This window comes from Armigeres subalbatus, unplaced genomic scaffold (genome assembly GCF_024139115.2).
Source record: "Armigeres subalbatus isolate Guangzhou_Male unplaced genomic scaffold, GZ_Asu_2 Contig2036, whole genome shotgun sequence".
NCBI classification, from domain to species: domain Eukaryota; kingdom Metazoa; phylum Arthropoda; class Insecta; order Diptera; family Culicidae; genus Armigeres; species Armigeres subalbatus.
In genome coordinates this window covers 16,773-30,285 of record NW_026942876.1, presented here as the reverse complement: position 1 = coordinate 30,285, position 13,513 = coordinate 16,773, and the positions used below count along the sequence as shown (strand labels likewise).

Genomic DNA, 13,513 nt, shown 5'->3' with positions numbered 1-13,513 from the left:
CGGAAAGAAGCCCTCGCATATTAGCGCATGATTCATTCAGGAAGTTCCATCAGCTGGAACCTGTAATGCGAGATTTTTTCTTCTGCCAGCGACAGATCGTTCGTGTCAGCTTAAGTACAGCACATTTCGGGTGGTGATTGAGTACACACTGGAGCTCGCTCTGCACGATTGCACATACCCATCCAGCCTACGTTGTGCTGCCTGAATAAACACCCTCTTTAATAAAAACAAAAAGGACGCCAGCAGCAGGGACCTGGCATAACGGAGGAAATGGTGTGAAGTGGAGTCTTATATTATGTTTTGATTGATTCTCATTATTTGGGCTGTCTGATAAATAGTTGGGTTTAGTGTCGATTCATTCTAAGCACGAATTTTCGTACATATGACTCAACAATAGATTCTTTAAGCATACGAATCTTTTTTTTGTGTATTTATTAAGGAGACTTTCAGCCCGAGGCTGGCTCGTCTCCGGAAACATACGAAACTATGTATGGCTAAATTGCCAAACGAATTAAAAAATTTTACACTTCCTAATCATCAGTCGGAAATTAGATCAACTACCCTACTGATTTTATCGATCGTTCTTCTCTTGAATGATTGGCCAATTTTTTGCCTTTCTTTTACCGGTCGACCCTTGGTGATTGTGTTGGTAGGAACGGACATCTCCATATTATTTCTCGCATTTTCAGTGCTAGGAATAAGTGGAACTGACATGTAAATGATATGGTGTCAACGGGTCGGGTGATGAACGGAATAAATAACGCAGTTTTACACGGCACGGTATCCATTTCATCTCGTCATCGATCACACTACGATGCAATAGTGGAGGTGTGAAACGCTGAAAATGTCAGTGCTAACTTATCTAAGCGATGGAAATTACATTTATTTGAAAATATTTATTTGTTATTCTTTTAATTGCTTCGTGTTTTGGCGATACTGTTATTAGGGTTTACAATGGGTCTTGGAGCAAGAATGCGTTAATCTCTAATGGGTACTGAAATTCTTCAAAAAATTCACAGGAAGTGCTTCGTCATTTTTACGGGAAGCTCTTCGGAATTTCAATGGAAAAATCTTATGAATTTCCACATGAAAATCTTCTAAATTCCTACTGGAGTTATTCAAAATTTCCACAGGAAATTCTTCGGATATTTTCCAGAATTTCTACAAGAAATAAATACTTTAAAATTTATGTGAATATCTTCGAATTTTTCACCAGAAATTCTTCAGAATTATCAGGAAAACTTTTCGGAAATTTCCCGGAAAATTCTTCAAAATTTCCAGGGAAAACTATTTGGAACATTCACGGGCAACTTTTGAAAATTCGCACCGGAATATCATAGAATATACTTCAAAATTCCTTCAAGACTTGCTTACGCAATCATCATTAGAAACTAATTAGATTTTTACGGGAAATTCCTCGCAGTTTTCTCGTGATATTCTTCTGTTTTTTTTTTTTGGGAAATTCTTTTAAAAAAATTCGCATTTTTCTCGAAAAATTCGTAAAAAAATTCACTAAAATTTCTTTGGATTTACAACGATTTTTTTCTAAACTTTCCACGAGAAGGTCTTCGAAAATTCCTCGGAAAATTATTCGGCATTTCCACCGTAAGCTGTCCGCAATTTCCACAGTAAGTGCTTCTGAATGATATATTCCAAGGGAAATTCTTCAAAATTTCCACGGGTATTTCTTTGAGATTTCCACGGAGAATTCTTTAGAAAAAAAATCTTTGGAGTTTCCACGGGAAATTCTTCATTATTTCCACGTGAAATTCTTCGGAATTTCCACGGGCAATTCTTCGAAATTTCCAAAGGAAATTCTTCTAAATTTCCACCAGAAATTCTTCAAAATTTCCATGGAAAATTCTACGGAATTTCCACGGGAAATATCGTAATTTCCACGAGACATTTTACGGAATTTCCATGGGAAATTTTTTGGAATTTCCAAGGAAAATTCTTCAACATTTCCAAGGGAAATTCTTTAAAATTTCTAAGGGGAATTCTTTAAAATTCTTCTAAATTTCCAGGGGAAAATCTTCGGAATTTGCAAAGGAAATCCTTCTTATAATTTCCTCGGAAAATTCTTTAGAATATCCTCGGAAAATTCTTCAGAATTTCCTCGGAAAACTCTTCAGAATTTCCTTGGAAAATTCTCTAGGATTTCCTCGGAAAATTCTTTAAAATTTCCTTGGAAAATTTTTTGGAATTTCCTCGGAAAATTGTTCAGAATTTCCTCGAAAAAATCTTTAAAATTTCCTCGGAAAATTATTTGAAATTTCATAGAAAAATTCTTCAGGATTTCCTCGGAAAATTCTTCCGAATTTCCTCGGAAAATTCTTCAGAACTTCCTCGGAAAATTCTTCAGAATTTCCACGGATTTTTTTTTTAAATTTCCTCGGAAAATTCTTTAAAATTTCCTCGGAAAATTCTTTAGAAAATCCTCGGAAAATTTTTAAGAGTTTCCTCTGAAAATTCTTTAGAATTTTCTCGGAAAGTTCTTTAGAATTTCCTCGGAAAATTCTTTAGAATTTCCTCGGAAAATTCTTTAGAATTTTCTCGGAAAATTCTTTAGAATTTTCTCGGAAAATTCTTTACATTTTTTTCGGAAAATTCTTTAGAATTTTCTCGGAAAATTCTTTAGAATTCCACCGGAAAATTATTTAGAGTTTTCTCGGAAAATTTTTAAGAATTTTCTCGAAAAATTCTTTAGAATTTCCTTGGAAAATTCTTCAGAATTTCCTCGGAAAATTCTCTAGGATTTCCTTGGAAAATTCTTTAAAATTCCCTCGGATATTTTTTTTTAATTTTCTCGGAAAATTGTTAAGAGTTTCCTCTGAAAATTCTTTAGAATTTCCCCGGAAAATTCTTTAGAATTTTCAGGGAAAATTCTTAAGAATTTTCTCGGAGAATTCTTAAAAATTTCTTCGGAAAATTCTTCTTTGGTAATTTTCTCTAGAAATTCCTCGGAAAATTCTTTAGAATTTCCTCGGAAAATTCCTTAGAATTTCTTAGGGAAATTCTTTAGAATTTCCTCGGAAAATTCTTTAGAATTTCCTCGGAAAATTCTTTAGAATTTCCTCGGAAAATTCTTTAGAATTTCCTCGGAAAATTCTTTAGAATTTCCTCGGAAAATTCTTTAGAATTTCCTCGGAAAATTCTTTAGAATTTCGAAAATTCTTTAGAAGAAAATTCTTTAGAATTTCCTCGGAAAATTCTTTAGAATTTCCTCGAAAATTCTTTAAATTTCCTCGAAAATCTTTAGAATTTCCTCGGAAAATTCTTTAGAATTTCTTTAGAATTCTCGAAAATTCTTTAGAATTTCCTCGGAAAATTCTTTAGAATTTCCTCGGAAAATTCTTTAGAATTTCACTCGGAAAATTCTTTAGAATTTCCTCGAAAATTCTTTAGAATTTCCTCAGAAAATTCTTTAGAATTTCCTCGAAAATTCTTTAGAATTTCCTCGAAAATTCTTTAGAATTTCCTCGGAAAATTCTTTAGAATGTCCTCGGAAATTTTTTTACAATTTCGTTGGAAAATTCTTTAGAATTTCCTCGGAAAATTCTTTAGAATTTCCTCGGAAAATTCTTTAGAATTTCCTCGAAAATTCTTTAGAATTTCCTCGGAAAATTCTTTAGAATTTCCTCGGAAAATTCTTTAGAATTTCCTCGGAAAATTCTTTATAATTTCCTCGGAAAATTCTTTAGAATTTCCTCGAAAATTCTTTAGAATTTCCTCGGAAAATTTTTAGAATTTCCTCAGAAAATTCTTTAGAATTTCTAGAAAATTCTTTAAATTTCCTCGGAACAATCTTTAGAATTTCCTCGGAAAATTCTTTAGAATTTCCTCGAAAAATTCTTAAGAATTTACGCGGAAAATTCTTTACAATTTCCTCGGAAAATTCTTCAGAATTTGCCCGGAAAATTCTTTAGAATTTCCTCAGAAAATTCTTTAGAGTTTCCTAGGAAAATTCTTTAGAATTTCCTCTGAAAATTCTTCAGAATTTCCTCGGAAAATTCTTCAGGATTTCCTCGGAAAATTCTTCTGAATGTCCTCGGAAAATTCTTTCGAATTTCCTCGGAAAATTCTTCATAATTTCCTCGGAAAATTCTTTAAAATTTCCTCGGAAAATTCTTCAGAATTTCTTCGGAAAATTCTTTAGAATTTCCTAGGAAAATTCTTTAGAATTTCCTCGAAAATTTTTTTACAATTTCCTCGGAAAATTCTTCAGAATTTCCTCGGAAAATTCTTTAGAATTTCCTAATAAAATTCTTTAGAATTTCCTCGGAAAATTCTTTAGAATATCCTCGGAAAATTCTTTAGAATTTCCTCTGAAAATTCTTTCGAATTTCCTCAGAAAATTCTTTACAATTTCCTAGGAAAATTCTTCAGAATTTCCTCGGAAAATTCTTTCGAATTTCCTCGGAAAATTCTTTAGGATTTCCTTGGAAAATTCTTTAAAATTTCCTCGGAAATTTTTCGGAATTTCCTCGTAAATTGTTCATAATTTCCTCGGAAAATTCACATTGTAGACACAGGAATGCATAAAGACTAAAATTAAAACTCTCTAGAAAATTAGAAGTAAACCATAAAAAATTGAAAATTACCACATAAAGAAGCAATATATAAATATAAAATTTCCCTAAATTATGCAAAAAATTTCATAAACAATTAAGACTATACCACACAAAAAAATATATTAGCACTTTTGTAAACCAATAATTGCAATTATAAAAAAAAATCCACAAAGGAATTAAAATTTTCTATTTCAAAAAATAAAATAAATCTATATTAGCAACAAACAATAACAAAGTTGTCCACAAATTATATTTTTTCCTCAACAAAAAATTTAAAACTTTCTAAAAAAATCAATTAAGAACAATAAAAAATGAAAATGTTCATATGTCCGATAAAAGCGTTTCTTCATGGAAAATTCAATTAATTTTATCGCTTTTTCTATTTTTATGGATATGTTCTTTCACTTTTTGCTCTTTAATAATTATTATGTGGATTTTTTTTTTTCAGAAAAAAAAATTATGGGAATTTTAAATTTCTTTCAATGGGTAACTTTGATTTCTTAATAGAAAATTCTTTTAAAAGTGATAATTTATTTTTGTTTTAAGGAAAAATCTTAATTGTTAATGGAAATTTTGCATTATTTGGGGAATTTTTATATTTGTTATTGCTTATACTCTGATTTCTCTATTGGCAGTTTCCTGATTTTTTATGGGAAATTTTTGATTTTTTTATGGAAAATGTCTAATTTTATATGGAAATTTTATTTTGTTGCCATTCACAAAAGGGGAAATCACCTGTGGAAGAGCTTAATGAACACCAATCTGCAATGCGGCAATTTTTGAAATGGTGGATGTAATGCCATCAAAAAAGGACAGAAGAGAGAATTCACGCATGAATTTTCAGAAACTGCTAAGGATTTTTTTCCAGAAGTTTTCCATTCATAAATTCTGAGAATTAATCATGAGAATTAATCATGGGTGAATTAATAATCTGGAAGAATAAAACCGTTCAGAATTCTTTGATGAGAATATCACAGGAATTTTTGAATTATAGAAAGAACTTTTCAGAATTTCAGTTGAACGAATTCCTCTAGCATACTTCATGGAAGAAAATTCAATTATAATTCGTGAGGGGGGAGCTGTGGGGAATCAGTTGTCAGAGATCCACGGAGTAGATCCTGAAAAAGATATTTAGCTAGATGGGAAGGATTCACCATAATTCGTGCCAGAGGATTTGCCTTGATCTTCTGGTGGGTCAACTCCCCAAAATTCCTGAACGAGTATTTCTATAGAGGAAATTCTTGAAGAAGGAATTTTCCAGAGTTTCTGAAGGAGATATTCTCCAAAAATCCTGAAGCAAGAATATTCCACAATTCTTGTAGAACGAGTTCCAAGATATCCTAAAGAATAATTTCCCCAAAATATCTGGTGGGAGATTTCCTTTTCGAGAAAAAAAAAACTGTGTTGAAAAGGGTGAAGGGTAGGTCGAAGTTCTTTAAATTTTTTGGAGGGAGAATTCCCCATAATTCCTGAAGCGGTAAGTCCTTAAATTCCTGGGGAAGCAATTCCCCCGTATTTTTAGAGACGCTCTGAATGCTACTGAGACGAGCCGAGAGGAAGGAATTCCCCAGAACTCCTAGAGAAGGAATAACCCTGCATTAATGATCCTCAACTCCAACACCCGTCATGTATGTGCTCTTATCAATTGGTATGGGGTTCCCTGTATTTTAGGTCAGTCAAAACTATGCATTTATTCATATTCTTTTCGGCGGCGCAGATGAAATACTTCAAATGTATAAAGGTTTGCATGGAATTTTTCTCCTACCAAATTGAGGAGAAGGGAATTAACCCCACAAACCACCTACAAGCTATGACACTAAAATTATTTCAGTCAGACAATTGTAGCAGCGCACCGGTCAAAAATAATGGCGTTTTCCTTGGAATAATCGACGTAAGCTGCCACCATATGAGCAACGCAATAAACTTGCGCGAAAAATATTTTTTACTCATTTTTTAGCAGCTGCTCAAGCAGGCAGACTATGCCAGAGTTTTTCTTTTGCCAAATAGTTTTATGAATGGACTTATTTTTGCACATTAGATGAACGGACTAAACTATTTAAGCATTCATATTAATTTCACAATTTGTATTAGTATAGTGACACGATTATCCAAAACTTATTGGAACAATAAGAGGAGCCCTCGTTGTTAAATTACGACCATACGATATTCATTTGAAACCGGCCTTACAATGTTTACAAACGATTTTATAGTGAACTAGCGAAATGTACCCAGCTTTGCCCGGGTGTTTATGTTGCAAATGTCACATACTGAACTGTTTGCAGCACCGCACTCTAGATCAATTTCCGTGTGATTGTTTTGCTTTCCTCAGCAATTGACCCATAAATGTATTCTAATGTTTTTTTTACCTTTCCACGTTAACTTTTTGTATATACAAACCATGCGGACCTCAAAACAAATCGATTGGGGAAAAAATATTTCAAATCGGTCCACCCGTTCGTGAGTTAAATCGTCAGGAAGGATACCTAAATTTATTTTTGTTTTTATAGATAATGCACCAACCTTCTTCTTCTCCTTCTTCTCATTGGCATTACATCCCCCACTAGGACATTGCCGCCTCGCTGCTTAGGGTTCTCATTCAGCACTTCCACAAATACCCGCAAGATTTCTAAGCCACGTTACCATTTTTACATTTGTATAGCATGAAGCTAACACGATGATACTTTTATGCCCATACCGAAAATTGCCTAGACCGGCACCGAGAACCGATCCCAGCCACCATCATCATGGTCTTGCTTAATGGCCGCGCATCTTACCGCTAGTCTAAGGAGGGCCTCAACCTATCATGGGCTGAATAAGCATCCACCATCAGAGCTGAGATTAAGAAAATTTGCCGAATATTTTTGCTCGCGACTTATGATGGTTTAAATAAAAGATTGTGCATAATTATTGTTGGTCTGGACTACTTGGCGGAATAAACAAAATTAAGTCTGGTGGCATAATTTTGGTTAGAACTTCAATATATGAAAATTTACTACAATAAATATGCTCAACCACAGCACGTTAGGCTAAGATTTAGAGCCATATTTCCAACATGGTAAAATTTTACGATGAAGTCCACCGTTCCGAATTCTCCAGTTTGGGCGTTTTTTTATATCACTCCGACATAGTGCAGCTTAAAATTCTAACAAGCGTGGATGAATTCAAAATTCACACGGTTCAGAATTAGACTTCCCAAAGGGTTCCTTCGCTTGTTGTCGATGTCGAGTCTATAGCCCTTAAATCGATCTTTCTGTTCCATTTTGGACATTTTTGTTCGCTTGTTCGTTTCGTGGACTTTTCTTAATATTATTATTATGACCAGCATCCTTTTCCAGAGCTGTGGATCCATAGCTTCGGTTCTCAACAGTTTCAAGATAGAAGCTTGTACGCGCTTGCTACTCATGTGAGCCGATTTACACGAGCAGAGAACATTTTTAACTAAAATACATTTGAAGGGGCCCTCCATAGCCGTGCGGTAAGACGCGCGGCTACAACTCAAGACCATGCTGAGGGTGGCTGAGTTCGATTCCCGGTGCCGGTCTAGCCAATTTTCAGATTGGAAATTGTTTCGACTTCCCTGGGCATAAAAGTATCATCGTGTTAGCCTCATGATATACGAATGCAAAAATGGTAACCTGGCTTAGAAACCTCGCGGTTAACAACAGTGAAAGTGCCTAATGAACACTAAGCTGCGAGGCGGCCCTGTCCCCGTGTGGGGATGTAATGCCAATAAGAAGAAGAAGAAGACATTTGAAATGTCATTTCCCTTATATTTGCATTAATATAAAGTTGTATTTATGCCGAATGAGTATTTATATTTCACAAATTATTTATAGAACTTAATGCTATGCACTGTTTCTGGATGGGAATATTTAAAATAAAATACAAAAAAACACTTTAATCACACATAATGAATTATATTCGACAATTTAATACACATATTACATAATCATATTTACAATAAATCAGACCAACATCACAAACTCATTACAATTTACAATACTCAATTTCATACCTATCTGTTGCATTACACTACACATATTCTTTGACCATCTTCTATCTATCTTTTACCAGATAACTACAAACAATTAATGCATGCTGTTTGTGTATAAAGTTATTTAACCATTGCCCCAGCTCCTTTAATTCATATTAAGCTCAGTTTATTTGCATGTCTCGTTTATGTATCTTTTTTTCAAATGCATGTGTATCATCAAAGTTTTCAAATCATCGACATAGTGTGCAACTTATCCTACAAGCACGGCTGCATGTCTGCACATCCTGTACTGTACATAGTCATCACCTCTCTGGCATCCTGAATGTAAGCAATATTCTCTTTCAGTCGGTTTCAGTTGATCCTTCCTTAACCGTTTTCTCTCTGTCGTTATTCCAAATTTTCAGTTGCCGCGCCCAAGTACCAGGTCCTGGAACCGAAAAAAGGCTACGTCCCGGTATACATCCGGTACGGTGATGAGCCACTGGCCGATATCAACCCCGCTTTGGCTGCCGCTTTCAACGAACCGGTTTTGCGCATCAGCCGAGCGGAACTTGCCAAGGTTTGATCTGTAACCTGTGCTGGTACCAAAGCCAAATCAACACAAAGCTTGTTATTTTCCAGGCGTTGCAGGCCGACCATGGATTGGGCGTCAACACTTCAAGCAATTCAACATCCCACTCGGCATCGATCTCGGCGTCGGATGAAGTGCGTGCAGCACTACTAGCTGAACTACGAAAAGCGAATGAAAATGCCAAACCTTAACCAGGTCCACCATGGACAAATCTACAACAGAGGGAAGGTGTACGGTAACCGGAGCTACCAGCAAGATGCAGTTACCCACAGTTAGACAAGACGTTAACAAATAGTTTTTTATGTTTTTCGTTACATATTTCTGTACTGACCGAGAGACTTCAATAAAACGCCATATCTGAGCCGCAAAACTTAAAAACCGTGCTTTGGGTTATATTTCAGTGTCCGGGGAAAGAGTGGACTTTCCGTTTTCACTATTGCACAATAATATTGATTCGAATAATTCCAGATTCCAAGCCCGTTTCCAAGTATCAGGATCTACCCAAGAAAGCCGGATACGTCCCTGTCTATATTCGCGTTGGCAATACTCCGTTGGAGCAAATAAACCGTGACTTGGCCAGAGCCTTCCAAGAGGCCAATGCCCGCAGCATTCGAGGAACAATGATTCAGGTAACAATCATAATGTGGGAAATCCATCTGAATATGAATCTCATTTTTCTCACGTTTGGCAGGAGCTGAATCACAACGCACGTTTTTCCTCCGAATCAAGCAGTATTTCCAGCGAGGAGGCGAACAATATCATCCCAAAGATCCGCAGCATTGATAACAGGAGCATCAGTTCCGAATCGAACTCAAACTCCAGCGAATCCAACTCCTCCGAGCTGCTACTCGATTTTGTTCGGGCTAAGCCTTCGGCTATCTCCAACAATGTGGTCTAGACTATGGCGACCATGACCGTTGCACCTGGTTAGCTTGTCGCAAAACACTCACACTGCCATCCATTGTGACTGAAATAATACAAAATACTGCCCGAATGATTTCAAATGCAGAATGTGATTCAATTCATCATCATTATCGTAATTATTATTATTATTATTATTTTAAACTGGTTTAGGAAGTCTATTTGGGCCGCATCCCACCTTCCGTCCTTAACGTTTATTACTCATCCGCATTCCAACCAAATTCATGGCTGTTCAAGCATTGTTGGTATCTGAATATGTTTAATGAGGGGCGAAAAATCAAATTATTCGATTGGATTGTGAATGAGTAATTATGGCTACGGGCAGGAATATATATTGCTGTCGAAGAATAACTTCTCCCTACTCCACGTGCATCCTCATCAAGTGCGTATTAAGAACATCATCAGCATGCTTAAGTATAAGTACTAACCCATAATAAAAACAAGCAATGATAAGAACAATTTCGAAAATATAAATATAGGGAATAAAACGAAAACAGCTGACGCTCTATAATTTGATGACCCATTTCCCATTATTTCGCGAAATCTTGAATTATGTCGTGAACGGTGCACAATGTCTCGCAAATGGCCGAAAATACAATCTTCGAAAGAACCCTTTTACTCTTAACCATATATGGTTTTGGCAGGTTTTGTTGTATCATTCTCAGAGTTATATTTTATGTTTAAAATAAATGTTTGTATTTCAACTAAAAAATGCGTGAATACCCAAAGAACATACAGAATAGGTGAGTAGCTCATAAAAAAATAAACATGGCCTGTGACTATGTAATAAAGGTTGAAAGGAGTACAGTAACAAAATCAAAACATTTAAACAAATACGTTATAGGGTTACTGTTCTGATTCTTCATCTCGTATTTCGCACGCTATAAAAACTAAGTGTAAAGAAAACAAAATTAGTTTTATCTTATTTTTGTGTTTCAAAAGTAAAACGCATCAACAAAATGTTTAACAGTGCAACCCTAAATCGCAGACAGACGTTTAAGTTCATACATTTGAATTCGATTTTCTTGTGTAAATTTTCAAATTTAAATACGTTGGAATTGCATAGCACGCTAGCGCCGCCTATACAACTTATTGCTACATGAAAACTGACGTTTTGCCATATCACCTTCTATCTCACCCACGTTTGCCACCCACCGAACCATGGAAGCAAAACAGAAACACTCAACAAAGATCTCCCGCACGGCCGCAAAAATCATTTTTATCTGAACGACTTTACAATCGACTTTAACAATGTAGCTAAGCGAATCACTTTACTAGCAATTCTAGCCACGATATGGTAAAGAAATTGTGAAGCTGCGTGGATGCTGTTACCATCTTTTCGGAACTTTCGCGTTGATTGTTTTACATAGATGCGTGTTTTTTGGCGATTGCGTGTTTTGCGTGTTTTTTGGCGATTGTGATTCAAAACATGTGCCTGGACCGAAAATCGTAGATTTTTTCCATTGCAAAACCAACGAATAGTCCAGTCAAGTAAGGCATGGAAAAGAATTTAAAAATCAAAAATGAAATAACCCCTCCTGAGTAACAAATATCATCTGGCGTGCTAGGTATTTTTCGATTTATTTTCAACAGCGCGTGTGTGCGTGATCATGCATTTTTATTAAGAGTCCCATCGAGCAGATCTGATCAAGAAACTAAAAGATTTTGACGAAATCAAAAATCAAAACAAAACGAGAAATAACGTTTGCCGGGTTTGCCGTTTTAACATGTGGCGCCATCTCTTCGCTTATTGCTACTTGGCAATCCGTCGGCCATGTTTTTTACACAAGTTAGTGAGTCGAACTTGAACGTCTGTCTGCGCCTAAATTATATGAATATAGAGCAATCCTATTAGAGAATCAAACTTCGATCGAACTTCGTAGAATTATCAAAAATCGCCTGTTTAAATTAACGCTTAAGGTAGCCTCACACCTCGGGATTTTAATCCGCGGATTTTTTCCCCATGTATTTTTGCATATGCGATGTTTTCGGAATTTAGGCACGGAAAATAAAAATCCCGGCCCCCTTTAAAATACACGGGGATCAAATTCCGGCGGAAAATTTTCCCGAGGTGTAAGGCAGCCTTTACCATGATGCCTTTAATACATTCTCACGTACGTGGAAGTCAAAATTGTTCTATTCCATTGAGATCAAAGTCGTGATATTATGACCCATAGTAAAACCATTGTGCACCTCGTTATCATCTTTGCAACCGTCCAGAACTGAGTGAAAGATCGCAAAAAAAAACTGCACCGCGAAGCAGAATCTCTTCGTTATAGAAATATTAAAAGCTAACGTCAGACACAATCGCTTAGCCATTACGTTCTGGTAGCATCTCCCAGCAAGACGCAACGAGACTAGTCCAATTAAAATGAAAACTACAACAAGTGCGCTTCGCATGGCACTGCTGCTGTTGGTGGCATTCGTCCTAATTGCCAAAATTGGTAAGTGGTGATTTTCCATTCAGCGGTTCCGTGAAGTACATTTTTCCTCCTCTTAAAGAAAGCACCCCTGCATACCGCCAAGACATAATTTCCGAAAACAATTTAAAGCAGCTCAGTAAGGATGATCTTATACGGGTAAGTTAAATGACTCAGTTAGATTGGGATGCCAAGAATAAAATGAGTTCAATCGCAGCTTCTTCAATCGGACGCCAAATGGTCTTCGTCCAGTAACAGCCACGACGATAGTTCGGAAGAATTGAAGTACAAGCCAGTACCGTATGTTCCCACCAACACGGGCAATTCATTGATCAACACGGGTAACCAAATACCACAAGTAAATTATTGAGGCAGTTTCAAACTTCAAAACGTTATAAATGTTTTCAAGACGTAAAACGTGTGAAACATTCGAACAAATGACTATTATAATAATTAACTATAACAATTTGAAATACATGTTTATGTGTTATATAAAGTTAGCTGACTACAACTTCTTTTTAACTAATTCCGAGAGAACCACAATTCATTCTAAAAGATCATGAACAATAAAATATGTACCTCATCTCATCCAATATATTATTGCTTTATGTATTTTAGTGGTAGCTAATCACAATATAATCCATATCAATCTGATGACAAACGCACACCTATTATGTCTGAACAATCAACATTAAATCACGATAAGTAGTCCGTGCAAGTGCTACCAACCACAACTCCAGAAGCGGCCAACGTCATTCCCATCAGCCTCAACCGTTTCTCCGATAAATCAATGCCACTTCTATTAACCACCTCAGGTTGCATTATCTTCCAGGCATTTGCAAGCTCACTTACTCATGCCGACTCCCAACTTATAGGATATTTAGATTGCGATACATACGTTTTGCAAACGTGTACAGTACTTGACATAAAACATCACCAATAAAAATTAGATGTATGAACTATGCCTATTCATGTTCTGTAAAATATACTTTCAAGATGTTATTTTCAATAACCAATGCACAAATGTGTATATTGT

General features: G+C 35.7%; 2 protein-coding genes across 3 annotated transcripts in view; both read left to right on the top strand.

The window, feature by feature from the left end:
• Window positions 1-10,551, top strand: part of LOC134203648 (uncharacterized) — a 43,589-nt gene extending 33,038 nt beyond the window's left edge. Inside the window, exons 2-3 of one of the 2 annotated variants that reach the window (XM_062678531.1) lie at window positions 9,605-9,765; window positions 9,828-10,551. In XM_062678531.1, coding sequence (XP_062534515.1) covers window positions 9,605-9,765; window positions 9,828-10,034 — 368 coding nt within the window. In that variant the 3' untranslated portion in view covers window positions 10,035-10,551. Of the gene's footprint in view, window positions 1-8,969; window positions 9,125-9,186; window positions 9,515-9,604; window positions 9,766-9,827 lie in introns of those variants that run through there. The other variant, XM_062678533.1, reaches the window with a different exon arrangement.
• Window positions 10,552-12,342: 1,791 nt separating this feature from the next.
• LOC134203642 (uncharacterized) lies at window positions 12,343-12,977 on the top strand. Its single transcript, XM_062678527.1, has 3 exons — window positions 12,343-12,501; window positions 12,560-12,636; window positions 12,695-12,977. Exons 1-3 carry the CDS (start codon window positions 12,429-12,431, stop codon window positions 12,845-12,847), a joined length of 303 nt encoding a protein of 100 aa, XP_062534511.1. The 5' UTR covers window positions 12,343-12,428; the 3' UTR covers window positions 12,848-12,977.
• Window positions 12,978-13,513: the final 536 nt, after the last annotated feature.

Coding starts and splice junctions, on each gene's coding strand:
- LOC134203642 (XM_062678527.1), top strand. CDS start 12,429: ATGAAAACTACAACAAGTGCGCTTCGCATGGCACTGCTGCTGTTGGTG. Junction 12,502..12,559: donor CGTCCTAATTGCCAAAATTG/GTAAGTGGTGAT, acceptor CTCCTCTTAAAG/AAAGCACCCCTGCATACCGC. Junction 12,637..12,694: donor GTAAGGATGATCTTATACGG/GTAAGTTAAATG, acceptor GTTCAATCGCAG/CTTCTTCAATCGGACGCCAA.